We start from the raw sequence: 14,370 nt of genomic DNA, 5'->3' as shown, positions 1-14,370 counted from the left end.
GAGGGGGAAAAGGAAGAAAAAGAAAAAGGAGAAGAATTTCCAGGGATTAAATAATGCTTGTGCTCATTTTTAACTGGTTAAAATTATTTCTAGAGCTCTGAAAATTCCACTAAAAATCTTGTTAGAATATTTCGACATGTAGAACTCAAGAAAAATCCCACATGCCAATTCTGATTATTATTTGCATTAATTTATTAAGGTTTCTCTTGCTTTGACACCGGTATTCTCTCTAGGTGATTTATAAATTCAATTTAGCCTTGAGAGAAGAACTTCAGGGTGTGACATCCTCCCACCGCCGGCCTCATCCTCCACACTGATGCCAAAGGTTTGTGTCCTCCTCCCCTCTTATTCTCCCTCCTTTCATCCCTCTATCCCTATGATCTCAACATCAGTAGTTGTCTGTAGGGCAGCAGGTGGCTGAAGTTCTCCATGGTGAACAACAGCAACGAGTGGTCTTGAATTTCCAAATCCATGTGATGAATTTTGTAAATATTGGTTATGTGATGTGTTTATTCAATGATTTGTTTTCTTGGGTATCTGTTTCTTCATTATCCAATCATCGGCTTGATTTATATGATGAAATTGTACTCCCTTTCTCTCTCGCTTTTCGATTTATTTTTGGTGGATTTGGAGCATCGGTTCGAATTGAGCCAAGTCCGTTTTTTGTTTTTCAAATCGTACAACCTATAGGTGCCGGATAACAACCAGCACCGATGAGGCCCCTCATCTGTACCGCCTAACTGGTGCCGGTTGTGAATTCGGTACCAAAGTGGGTTTCTGTCCTAGTGCTAGAATTACATTCTTTTTGGAACATATAGAGTATCATTGTTTCATATATAATAATAAACCACTGTGAGTAGAACTTTTATCCTGCGAGAAACTCAAATATTTATAAAAAATATCTTTTATCACTGCATATATCACGTTTAGTAATAATGTAACTGTTGATGATCGTTCTCTGAAAAAATAAAGAATTTTGCTGATAGTTTGACAAATATTGGGTTGCACTGAAAATTAATCTTGGCCGTGTCTGTTCTTCACAGCCCATCAACTATCATCCACATTTCCTCTCAATGCACCGAACTACCTAATTAAATTAAGTAAGTATAGATAACATAGCACATCATTGCTTACAAATCGACAATACATTATTAATTAATCCCAACAGAATATAAAAAAGGGAGCCAAAATAGAAGACGATATAGAATGAGTGATTACACTCGTGTACATGGTACACTTAGGGCTAACTACGGATACACCTCCAGAACATCTAATACACTACAAGCACGCAGCAAACGTACATAAATACTTGTACATACATTTCTGCAATACTTATTGGATCTGCTAAATTAATTACATTTACTTGGATGCCTCCAGCCGGAGCTCCGGCTACAGTACTTAGATGGACTGCACGGCCTTGGCCATGCCAAAGGCGGCAGCGGAGGCGAGAGCGCCGATAACGGCGGTCTGGAAGGCGCTGATGAAGGGCCGGTTGCCAGTAAACCGGCCCTTAACATAGCCGAAGAAGAGAAGTGCGGCGAGCGTGACGACGACCGAGGTGGCCATGGCTCGGTCGGCTGTCGGCACAAACATGTAGGGTAGGAGTGGCACCAGCCCACCCACCACATAAGCCAGCGCGATCGTTCCCGCGCTCATCAGCGCCCTCCTTGGCTCCGGCTTCTCCAGTCCCAACTCAAACCTATAATATGTGTCCCCAATAAGTTATTATATATTTCTCCGAGTATTTAAACACGACACCCACACTGATCATGAGATGTAAATCATTTCTATTGTCATAAGAAATATGAAATTCCATAATAATGAAGTTAATTTAAATTTAATTCGATTTAATTAGTTTTTTCCCCTTACTTCATCATGAATTCGAGCCAGGCCTTGGGGTTGCTGCGGAGGGAGTTAACAACGGGCCCATACTCCTCTGGGCCCAGCCCATACTGCGACAGTATGTCCGCGATCTCCGCGGCCTCTGCCAAGTGGGGCCAAACCAATCTCAGCCGTCGAACCACCACCGTGGTAATAATAAACTCAGATGTAGTAAAAAAAACTCCGAGAGAAATTAATTACTGTTACCGACTTAATTAATTACCTGTGTCCGGCACGGTGTCGATCTCCTCCTGCTCCCTCTGCAGCTCGCGGTGGTAGTGGTCGGCGTCGCTCTTCGCCGCCAGATACCTATAATTAAAATCAAAATAATCCAATAACAATCAAAATTAACTTTAATTCCAAGAGAGAAAAATGCAGCGAAAAAACATGGTAAAAAAGGGTAATTAATTAATTAATTTGGCTGTGAAAACGCATGCATTCATATGCTTGCCATTTTGCCAAGCAAAATAGTTGAGAAATCAAAGAAAAAACAGAAAGAGATTTGCAGAGGAAGAAGAAGAGGAGGAAAGTTTTATTTTGTTTTATTTTTATTTTTTTTTGGTTTTGGGCTTACCCTCCGAGGCCCATGGAGATGGCGCCGGCGGCGACCTCGGCGAGGCCGGCGGTGAGGACGAGGGCGGAGGGGGCGTTGGCGCCGGACAGGCCGGCGGCGAGGGCGAACGGCACGGTGAGGCCGTCGGAGACGCCGATGATGATGTCGCGGACCACCTCGCCGGCGGTGAAGTGCTTCTCGGTGTGCTCGTCCAGCAGCAGCCGCTGCTTCTCCTCGTCCTGCACGAACTCCTTCACCATCTTCGATCTTCTGCTGCTGCTACTGCTTAGCTAATAAGCTAGCTCGTGGATGATTAAATCGCCTAGCTATATATAGCTAATGATCTAATCTAAGCTTGGTTGATTAGATTTTCTCGTGCTTAGTTTAGCACTTTAGCCTAGCTTTCTGTGATCGATGTGTGAGCGAAATGGGAAGGGTTGGGGAGGGGATTTATAGGGGTTAGAGCATTGGTGAAATGACCAATTTGGGCTTGGATGGTTGCCAAGAAGGGATTTATGGCTGTTTGGTCATACAAGGTCTTTTGAACTCGAATTAATGTGTTTTTCTTTTCACGACATTAATTAATTGATACCTCAATGGTAGTAGAGCAAAATTTGTTAATTGTGCCATAGTGGCATGTTTAGTTTAGGTGGTAATATTTGCTTTCCTATCTTAAAAATGCACATCGTCTATTTTTCATGTATATGACTTTTTAATTTGGAGGTTAAAAGTGAAGAACGTTAACCTAAAGTGGTTTACCTGTGAAATACCTTTATAGATTAAGGACTCTTGATTCCAATTACGAAACATGGCATGATATGCAACAGCTGTTGATTGCTTTAAGCTACTGTGGTAGTGTTTAAAACTGATGAAGATGAAGATTAAGTTGGCGCACGTAAAATGAGAAAGCTATTAGTATATTTAATTAAGTTTTAATTACTACAAACTTGACAAATTAAATGGATATATTTGATATTTTAAAACAACTTCTATAGTGGATGGATATGACAGGTATCAATTATTATTCACAGTTCGATTTCTGCTATGATACTGCCATTCACATAGGTGCCTAACTAAGCTAAATGTATAACGTACGAAATCTAACATAACTGAGTACTTACTAGCTAAGACACAGTAAGGCTGGCCAAATTTACTGCATAAAGGCTATCAATGTAATATATATCCGATAAGCCTAATGCTCATTGCACGAACGGGTTTCAACCGCTCTGAAAAGTATAATGGGTGAACACACACGTGTGTGTTCAACACGTGAATGGATTCCGACCGCTTGTCGTGATTCCTGGATCTTAGAGGGGTGACGGGGTAGTGACTGACCGGTAATGGGTGATAGTTGATAGCGGTGGCACCTACAGCGGCGGGTTGGGAGAGAACGGTTGGCGGGATCCACCGCATGGAAAAGGGTGTCAGCTAACAAAATCGTATGGGGTAATTAAAAGCATCAATAAGAGTTCCCTAGACTACTCCCAAAGCGCAAAATTACAGAATTTTAGGTTAAAGAAAATCTTTCCATCAAATCCCCAAACCCTGTACCCACAAATTGGAAGATGACTCTAGCTCTCAATCCGCCGCTTGGACCTTATTCCTTCACGGAGTGTGTGCCGAGTGGAGGTGGAGTCGCGTGCGTATGGAGAGAGGATAATATATCCCCGTCATCGATGACCGATTCATTTTGACACGGCCTGCCATTTAATTGTTCTGGGAAGTCAAATTATAAGCTATATGTTAGAGGCTAACATATTTTCATGTCTTTAAATCCCATTAAAGATTTTGAAAACAAGAGTTAAGGGATTGAATTTCAACCGTCTCCCGGTGGTGCCTAAACTGCTATAAATGGGTGGTTTAATTAGCTCTATCTATCCTTATGCATGCCTAGTTGAAAACACCGCTAGTTGATCCTCCCTACAAATTGGATCAAAACAGCACATTATACTCCATCAATCCTGAAATATAAGAGATTTTGAACGGATGAGATATTCTCTAGCACAATGAATATGGATAAGGAGTCCCTGTATAGATTTATAGTACTTGGAAATATCTTATCCGTTCAAAATCTCTTATATTATATTTAGTGATAGAGAGAGTATATGATACGGAGCGGTAGCTTAGCTAGTGGGAAGAAGGCGGCCTAGTTTCGCAAGTGTGATGGGAGTGATCGGATCCATATCGATCGGCCGTACGTGCCCATCCAACCGACGCGTAGGGGGAGACGTATACGCGTACACGACAAAACGCCTCGCGCGCGGCGGCCATCATCCCGGGCGGGCTCCCGGGGCGGCGTGCACACGCGCGTACGCGGGCGCGCGGCACGTCGTCCCGTGGTCGTGTGGCCGCCACGAGCAGCGCGCGAAAAGGACGACGAGCTAGGGACCGAGACATGCATGGGCAGCCGCAGGCGGCGCACTAGCGCTAGCTCGCTGGCTGATCCAAGAAAGGATAAGCCAACGACCACCAGATAAAGCTGCAGCTGCACACACACCAGCTTTCGGTTGGGAAATTAACCGGTCCAACATAAGTGCTTAACCCGATCGAATTTTAACCTATTTGTCCAGATTCAAATTTAGAAGTAGGATTTTTTGAACGGAGGGAGTACCTACGATGGGACCGAATCGATCCCAACTGATCCCGTTTCAAGCTTCAACTTGTGGAGTGATTTTATCATCCGAGGACGAAAACACGGTTGGGTTGGAATCGATGTCAATCATGTCTGCACAAATAAACGGTTCTGGGTTGATCAAAGAAGGATTTTTTTCGTATTTATCAGTTTAACTATTTAGCGACTATATATATACCAACAGACGTGGATAGAAATTAGTGATTTGGTCTGTATGGAATTTCCACCACCGTTTTTCATCGGTGCTATAACAAGTAATTTTTTTGAGAAGTTGATCGTAGCATCGAAGATCCATGCTACTATATCCATAAGTGAAGTGGTGAAAATGTGAAAAATCTAAATCTACTAATTTAGCTATATATTTAGTAATGGCATCAACATGATACTGACATAAGTTAGAAAAAAACGAATCTTATATATAGCTTGAATCGAAAAACGGTCAAACTGTAACTATTATGGAAGCGATACTCGATCGGCCGGTCTGGAATTTTTCGAAACAGTTTTCATCCCTATTTTTCTTCGGAGCTCTACAACAAGCAAATTTTCAGAACTTTGATCATAGCATCAAAGATCCGTGCTGTATATTATCCATAAATTAATCAGCGAAGTGGAAAGTGGTGAAAACGAAAAGTTACCACCGACGTCTGCATGCAGCAAGCATGCAGAAGAAGAGGTCAATGCACAGCTAGCATCATGGAAAAACTGAAGAAATTAACATGCAGGCATGATGTGTGGTGGTCGATCTAGACAAAAGATCCAACCAACTCCAAACGTTGTCATCTTCTCCACTTTCTCCCTGATCACGGAGACGATGGCTAGGCTAGCTACTCACATAAATCTGCGTGCGTTTCTTCCTTTACTTAAATTTAATCATGTATACCTGCTGGAATATTGTTGCAGGATCTTGGCCTAAGTGTCTCTTGGAACAAGGGTAAGGGCGTCCCCTTCCAAGTTTTTAGTGTTTTCTAATCTTCAAAGCTGCAATCAAGGTTGGAGACTAGTTGCTTTTTTATGTGTGTGAGCAGGTCACTGCGTGCATCGCTTTCTGTCTAGGGAACGTGTCAAGATTAACATAGAAAATTTTGACAGTTCAATACAGTGCTTGTGTTTTGGAGGTGAGCCAAAAGCTTTGCCTGTAAAGTTTTGGAGGTGAACGTACGGTTCGAAAAGTTAAGAGGCAAATATTGTCCTATTTGAATTTTCAGAATTTTATAAAACTTAAAAGTATAAAATAGACTTTTTCTTGACACTTTGTTTCATGTGTACTCCCCCTGCTTTAAAATATAAGCATATATATATATTTCAGCGGATTGATTTTCTAAAATGTATCTAGACGGAGGGATGTGTCCTGGTACAACTTGAAAAGCACGTAAAAGTGCTTATATTTTGAAATGGCATAGAGCATATCTGTAGCGGGAAAAAAAAAAGAGAACCGGAAATTAAACTGTTTAAATCTTGGAAAATATCTATTTCAACAGTGTGCTGGAAAATATCTCTTTCGACAGGTTCCACTCTAAATAAACTCAAATCACACGTGGGACACGGCAAATCAAATCATATAGCCCCAATCCTCTCAAGAATGATGAACCGGAGAGACAAAATGGCCATAGATATAGGCAGTAGATCGAGAGCCATGCATATTTTGACAGGTGAAAAGCAAGCATGCATATGCATGCATTGACAAGAAGAGATATATTCCATGACAAGAAGAGGAGACAACAGGTGTCGAGGCCAAAGTAACCCGAAAGGGCCTCAACCAAAACAGCAGCCTTTCTCATCCATAATTCTGAAAAGTATAGTATTCCCTCGTTCACTAAATGTTTGACGCCGTTAACTTTTTTAAATATATTTAACCGTTCATCTTATTTAAATTTTTTGTGAAATATGTAAAACTATATGTATACACAAAAGTATATTTAACAATAAATCAAATGATAGAAAAAAAAATTAATAATTACTTAAATTTTTTAAATAAGACGAACGATTAAACATTTTTAAAAAATCAATGGCGTCAAACATATTGGGATGGAGAGAGTAGATCAGTAGAGACTAATGCGTTGTTGCAACTGATCTTTCGAGGCCCCCCCCCCCCCCCCCTTGCGTGTGCCTGCCACAGGCCGGCCTGAGATTGGATTAGTTCATCAGCTGCTATTATATTATACTAGTTATATTATATTCCATCACCAAAATAATGCTTGTTAATTTATGTGGATATAAACACACAAATTTATTTAGTTTGCTCACGCCATGGAGTGTGTTCGGCACAGGACATGCTGCATGGGGTAAGGTAGTAGAGACAAATTAAGTGGGTATAAGTCACTCAAAATTGAATGTGAACAACTGCAAGTGGTATTCGGTGGCTGTGTATTATGTTAATCAAGTAGGGTACGTGTTCTCGTCAACATGTTGTATGAGTGAAGTAATTTAAGGTTTGATGAGTTGGACATTTCGGTCAACAACAATATATTGTGTCATGTAATAGAAGTTTCCGCTTTCGAGAAACACACGCTAGCACTCTCTTCGTTCTAAAATATAACGACGTCTGCCAATGTATTTGAAATAAGAGTTTGTCCAAGTACATAGCTCAAAAGTAGCTTTATTTTAGACAGAGGTATTAATATATATTTGCTAGAAAGTACTAGCGCACTATTCAGTTTGTTTTTCTTATTTGAGAACTCTATTCAATTTGTTTAAGTTAATATAACACATTGTTTCCAGGTTAATATTGGATCCTCGTGAGTCATGACAGTATGCATGTATACTTGTACGTCCTGTTCAAATATATATATATATATATATATACATGTTTGTTTAGCCTAATTAGTACTCCCTCCGTCCCATAATATGGATTTTGACCCATAATATGGATTTTGAGTTTTTCTTGTAATGTTTGACTACTCGTTTTATTAAAAAAATTGAAATTATTATTTATTTTATTTGTGACTTACTTTATTATCTACAGTATTTTAAGCATAACTTTTCGTTTTATATATTTGAAAAAAATTTAAATAAGACAAGTGGTCAAACATTGCAAATAAAAACTCAAAATCTCTTATATCGTGGGACTGAGGGAGTATTACTCTGCCTGTCTGTCATGCTGTGCAAGAGTCACAAGGTCTGACGACGATCTGTGCAATCTTAGCAGCCTTGACAGATGACCTTCTGCAATTGTTTAAACCTCCCAACCAAAAGGTTGGGAAAGCTTAATTATATATTAGTGACATGCTTATCACTACTGTTATCTCTTACACCTAAATGGATCTTATTGTCTACGAGTGATGCATCATATTTAAGCATGCACTTGCCCTAATATATTTACATATCCTCACACCACAATTAATACACATATATTTGTTCTGTCATGACTCATGATATGATTATTGCTAGTAGCTATTATATGCACACATGCTTATAAAATTAATACTGATCACAATTCCTCCTGCCTTGCTTAAAATCAACCTAGATGGATGATGGTTCCATGGACCAAGAAGGCACTACCACCAACACCAAAGATCAAAATCATAGCCCACAGGAAGAAGATGAAAAACAAAAGGCAAGAAAAAGAGATCAATTCAAATTAATCAAACCAATCCTGATAGGTTACATGCTGCATTATTGGTTTTTTTTGGGGTTGGTAAGGGTTGGTGGGGCCTGGATGCCATGGCTGAGCTAAGCCAGTAGCTGAGGTAGATAAGAGGGAGAGAGGGGAGTGTGGCTACCACACGCCTCATGCCCTTGTCCTGCTGCTTTTGCTGAGGTTGATGAGAGGTGACCTGACACTGCCCATATCATCACGGCAAGCTTTGGGGAGAAAAGAGCAAGGCTACAAAACAAACGGACAAGTTAGGCTGACCTGGAGACAGATTTAAAGATGATTTGGAAATGTTCAAAGAAGAGAGATGGAGAGATTCTAGTTCATATTCACCTTTTTTTTTTCTTGATCCCTTGTGTGGGACTGATGGCTCGCATGAACATTGATGCCCACTAGCTGCTGTCGTCTCTCCATGCGTTTCAGACACCGGTGTGGTATGTTTGAGCTTGGGGGGGGGGATTTTTGTTGCCGTTTTGGCTGAATTTTTATAACGGGATAAATTCTAAAGATAATAAGAGGTACAAAATACCTCATAAGTATCGGCTTATAGAGAAAAAACGGTATCAATACTATAGGTGCCAGTTGAAAAACCGGTACCCATAAAAACCACCGCTCGATCCGTCCCCGAGCCGAGCCCTCTCCTTATCCACCACACCGCTCTCGCATACTATCTTATCCTCTCCCCACCACTCTTTCTCTCTCTCTCAACGCCACCTCTCCTTTCACTGCCTCTCCTCCTCCCTCTCTGTCCGCCGCCTCTCCTCCTTCTCCTTTGCCTCCTTCTCCTCGCCACTTCCTCGCCGCCTCCAAGCACCGGATCTGGACGCCTGGAGGTTAGGGCCCGCTGGATCCAGCCTTCTTCAGGTCGGGGCTTGCCGGATCCAGCCGCCTCCAACCTCATCGCCATAGGTCAACGCCTCCAGTTCCACCATGTCCACATCGTCATCATCTCTGATGCCGACACCGCTGCCGCCACCGAAGACGAGATACAGTCTATGAAGACCGTCATCGTCGTGGCGCCAACAGCGAACACAATGGGCACGCCCGGCGCATGGTGGAACCGCGAGGCATCAGCTTTACCACCTTCTCCGTCGTGCATGGCTACAGAATCTGACCTCTTGAGGTCATGGCTCACCGGATCCACTGGGATGGTGAGTCCGTTATGTTGAACATTGAACATGTAATGGTCAGCCACGACGAAAGATCTTGATCTATGATATGAATTGTTCTGATCCGTGATATGATTAGCTTGTTATTGTTTTCCTGGTCTGCGTTTGTTTTCGATGTGTGCATATGCTCTTGTGTTCTTGATGATTTGCAATGTGGATGGGGAAATTGCAGATGTGACTAGGCATCAAGGGCCGCCGATGCTTTGAGCCATGTTACGGTTGATTCAAACATCAATATAATCCTTTTTTTAATTTTTTTTTAGGATTATAAGTGTTATAATTTCTATAGGCGCCGGTTCTAAAACCTGCATCTTTACGGATAGGCAAAGGTACCACGCCAAATTGGTGTTGATTAGGAAACCGGTATTTATGATGGCTTCCCAACCGGTATCAATAGAGGATTATGTACTAGTGTTGGTCTCTGAAATGGTTGAAATTTCAGATGTTGGCTTGTATTGGCCTCGACAAGTTAAACTACTCATCATTTTCACGTTAAGCTACAAATAAGTGGAGCATATATTTTTTCTGTTTGTTGATAGTACAATTTTTACAATGGGTCTATATTGGTAACAAGGACGCGACCTCCATTAATCAATCAAGTTGGAATATTGTCATGCTTCGCATTGCATTGGATAAACATTGCATTGAGTGTATATGTGTAAATAGTCTTGAAGAAAAAGTTATCACGGAACTCATGTCTAGGAAGGTACATTGGGAACAAGCATAGGTCAACAAAATTTCATAGTGCATATCGGTTTCCACATCTCATGGAGCAGCGAAGCATCTTTTACATTATCATCATATTCATATTGGTACCAAAAAGCATATATCGTATTCATACGAAGAGGATTCTATTGCCCTTTACGCTACTTTTAAGGCAGTGTTAAGATAAAAGATAAATATAAAGGTTAAGTGTTTCACGTAAAATAAGGTAGTAATAAAGTGTGATTAATTGAGTTTTGATTATTACAAACTTGAAAAATGGATTAATCTCATATTTTAGAACAACTTTCATATAGAAAGTTTTCGCACAAAACACACCATTTAGCAGTTTGAAAAGCATGCAACTTTTATCTTAAAGTTTATCTAGTTTTTGATGGAGAAAAGAACATGGCCTAAGATGGACACTGGCTGATAGTTTCATAAATTAATAGTTGCACTCAGATGGTTTCTACTGGTGAAAATTTTGACTCAAATTTTAAAACTCAATTTTAACTCAAAATTTAAAGTTTTGAACACAGATATTTAAACTTTTGAACCCACAATTTGAAATTAAGAATTCTACCCAAATTTCAACTTTCAACTAAAATTACAAAACTTTTCCACTCAAACTTTAAAACTCTCAAATCATTTTTTAAAGAAAAATCCACCCAAAAATTTTAAACTACAGTATTAACTTAAATTGCAAAACTTTTCAACTCAATTAAAACTTTTAATTCATATTCCAAAACTTTTAAGGGCCCCTTTGAAACGCAGAATATGAAAAACATAGGAATAGGAAAAACGTAGGAATTGAAGTTGTATATTTTTCTAATCTTACAGGAATTGAAAACACAGGAAATGAAGAGAAGAGTCCTTTGATTACACCACAGGATACACTAAACAAAGGAAAGTTTCACAAGAGGTCTAACCTCTTGCTTATTTTTCTATGAAATTGATCATAGGAATGCAATCCTATGAAAGTTTTCCTATCCTCTTCCTATGAATCACAAAGGGCTCTATAGGAAAAAATCCTTAGGAAAATGAATCCTCCAAAATTCCTTTGCTAATCCTCCATTTCAAAGAGGCCCTAACTCTAGATATTTCAAACTTTCAATTCATATTTTAAAATTTTTTAGCTTCCTATTTATTCATACTTAATTGTAAAAAAAATATATTAGCACTTTGCTGCAAAGTACAAGGATGCAAGTAGCACACGCGTGCCCGGTGGTGGGCGGGGAAGAGTGGCCTGCACGGGCACGCGTGTGCTACTTGCATCCTTGTAATTCGCAGCAAAGCCGCTCCCAATAGACAACCACACGTACATGGCGCACATTTCCGTCGGGAAATCAATTTAATTCCTAAATGCACAGTACTCCAACTAGTGAAAAAAAAGGAAATGCGTAAGCGACTAAACATGCTGCTGGGCCTGTGAAAGTCACAACTCGAGGCGGCGGCACTGTGGATTCATTTGGCTTTTTTTCATTTTTATTTTCACTTGTGTACTGTTGATAGGAAATAAGAGAAAGCAGGGATGTGTAATAAGTAGAGAATTTTCAATTGTATGGGGCGCTACTCTCTTCATCTGGAAATATAAGAATTTAGTATTGGTTATCCACCATCATGACTTCCACGCCTTCATTACTAAAATAAATAAATCTAATATATCACATAACATGCTAGTTTCATTTATTTTTGGACGAAGAAAGCTGTATACGTGAGATGTGAGATTTTCTTTTATGAATTTAGCTTACATGAGTTTTCATCTAAGAATTGTCGCCGTATATTTAGGATACGTTCGGTATGCACAGTTGGGAACCAAGTAACTGACCCCACGGGTAAAACGGAGTAACTAGTGCACAATTAACTATGTTTTAGCTTAAAAGTTTTAGAAATGGATTAATATGATTTTGTAAAACATTTCTTATAGATAGTTTAAAAGAAGAAAACACATAGTTATTAGTTTGGGATGCGGTGAAAAACGAGAGTTAAAAGTTGGGAAAGAATAAATATATACTCCCTCCGTTTCTAAATATTCGACGTCGTTGACTTTTTAAAACATGTTTGACCATTCGTTTTATTAAAAAAACTAAGTAATTATTAATTCTTTTCCTATCATTTGATTCATTGTTAAATATACTTTCATATATACATATGGTTTTACATGTTTCACAAATTTTATTATAATAAGATGAGCAGTCAAATATATGCTAAAAAGTTAACGGTATCAAATATTTAGAAACGGATGGAGTATATAGTACGAGTGCTTTCTCGTTGTTGATTGATTGGCTGTACTTGCGGGGCGCTCGGAGGCGTGATTCATGCCTGAAATTTTTACATTTTGGTCCTTTTTAAAAACTTATTTTACAAATAGACCCCTGAAAAAACTTAAACCGGAAATGGTCCTTTTTGGGACGCCAGAGTGGCTGGCGCCGTACCCCAACATGGCGGCGCCAGCCACACTGGCGCCGTGCCCGTGCCACCGTGGCACTAGGGCTGTCGTGGAGGAGCTGACAAGGCCGAAGGGGGCGCCAGCCAGAGTGGCGCTGCTCCTCATACCACGGCGCCAGCATGGCTGGCGTGCCCCTTCTCTGCGGGCCCCACCAACTTTCTCCCCCCTCAAAATTTTCGCCAAGTCTGTTCTGCCTCAGGGCAACGGCTGGCGCCCCCCCAGACCGCGGCGCCAGGGTGGCTGGCGCCCCCCTCCTCCCCCCATCGAAGCCCTTCTGCTCCGGGTCTCGGCTGGCGCCGCCCTCATGGACCACGGCGCCAGGGTAGCTGGCGCCGCCCTCCCCCCAGCCCGAACCCCTTCTGCCTCGCGGCACTGGCTAGCGCCGCCCTCCCCAACCGCGGCGCCAGGGTGGTTGGCGCCTCCCTCTGCTTCCCTGCAAATTGAAGATCCATATTGCACAAATGTACCAATTCATAGTTCGCAATTCAAATCACAATTCACAAATTCGTACCGACTAAAACAAACAATGCCAAAAGTCCATCACATATTCCACACATCAAACAATGCCAAAAGTCCATCACATATCCCACACATCAAACAATGCCAAAAGTCCATCCTATATTCCACACATGAAATAATGTCAAAAGTCCATCACATAGTCCTCACATAGTACATCACATTTTATATCACAAAGTGCATCACATATGTCATACTACCAACCAATAGATTAACTTCATACAAATCACTTCTTCCGTTGGCGCCGAATTGCTTGCGAGCCCGGAGTGTACCTACATTTGAAAATCTAATGTTTAAAACATTTTAAAAACAAAATAAGGGAAATCAAATAACATTTGAGAATGGTAAGCTCATTTTACCTCTTTTTCACTGCCCAAGTGGATCGCAAGTTGTATTGCGTGGGTTGCGTCCCCTCAGGCGCGTCGGGAAGCTGTGACATGTCTATCTCCTCAGCGTCTGGTGCGACGTAGTCCTCATCCTCCTCGTCCTCGTCGTCATCGTCGTCGCTAGGTGGAGCTGGCGCCTTCCCCTTTCCCCTCCCTTGCGTAATGCGTGACGATGACGAGCCACCAACTCCTTCACGCTCTTCTATCCTGATGGAGTGTCGAGCGGTACTTGGACGCGCGGATTGAGGTAGTGGTGGTGGTAGTCTCCGAGGTTGGTACACGTCGTCCAATCCAACCGACCTGCAACCTAATCTTGCTGCAAGTTTCCGGCACCTTTGACGAACTTTCTGCATTTCAAAAAAAAAAAAGAAGTTTGTTAGGCATAACTCAAGTAATGCAAAGTGCTAAATAAATTTTACCTCTAAAACATTGCGGAGTGTGTTCTCCGTGTCCTCACCACCCCTCGGAGCTTGGAGGGCATGCCCCATTT

General features: G+C 41.1%; 1 protein-coding gene across 1 annotated transcript; it reads right to left on the bottom strand.

The window, feature by feature from the left end:
* Positions 1 to 1,086: 1,086 nt before the first annotated feature.
* Positions 1,087 to 2,842, bottom strand: LOC127784858 (vacuolar iron transporter 2). Its single transcript, XM_052312262.1, has 4 exons — positions 2,456 to 2,842; positions 2,105 to 2,190; positions 1,870 to 1,984; positions 1,087 to 1,699 (listed from the first exon to the last, which is right to left on the bottom strand). The coding sequence occupies exons 1-4, from the start codon at positions 2,692 to 2,694 to the stop codon at positions 1,399 to 1,401; spliced, it is 741 nt and encodes a 246-aa protein (XP_052168222.1). The 5' UTR covers positions 2,695 to 2,842; the 3' UTR covers positions 1,087 to 1,398.
* Between the last annotated feature and the right edge of the window lie 11,528 nt (positions 2,843 to 14,370).

This window comes from Oryza glaberrima, chromosome 9, assembly GCF_000147395.1.
Source record: "Oryza glaberrima chromosome 9, OglaRS2, whole genome shotgun sequence".
NCBI classification, from domain to species: Eukaryota; Viridiplantae; Streptophyta; class Magnoliopsida; order Poales; family Poaceae; genus Oryza; species Oryza glaberrima.
This window is presented reverse-complemented; position numbering and strand designations above follow the sequence as displayed.

What these genes read in the sequence shown, in the direction of transcription:
- LOC127784858 (XM_052312262.1), bottom strand. Translation starts at nt 2,694, where the DNA reads ATGGTGAAGGAGTTCGTGCAGGACGAGGAGAAGCAGCGGCTGCTGCTG. An exon ending in ATCTCCATGGGCCTCGGAGG is followed by an intron (nt 2,191 to 2,455) that starts GTAAGCCCAAAA and finishes TTTTAATTATAG; the next exon opens with GTATCTGGCGGCGAAGAGCG. An exon ending in CGACACCGTGCCGGACACAG is followed by an intron (nt 1,985 to 2,104) that starts GTAATTAATTAA and finishes CCCACTTGGCAG; the next exon opens with AGGCCGCGGAGATCGCGGAC.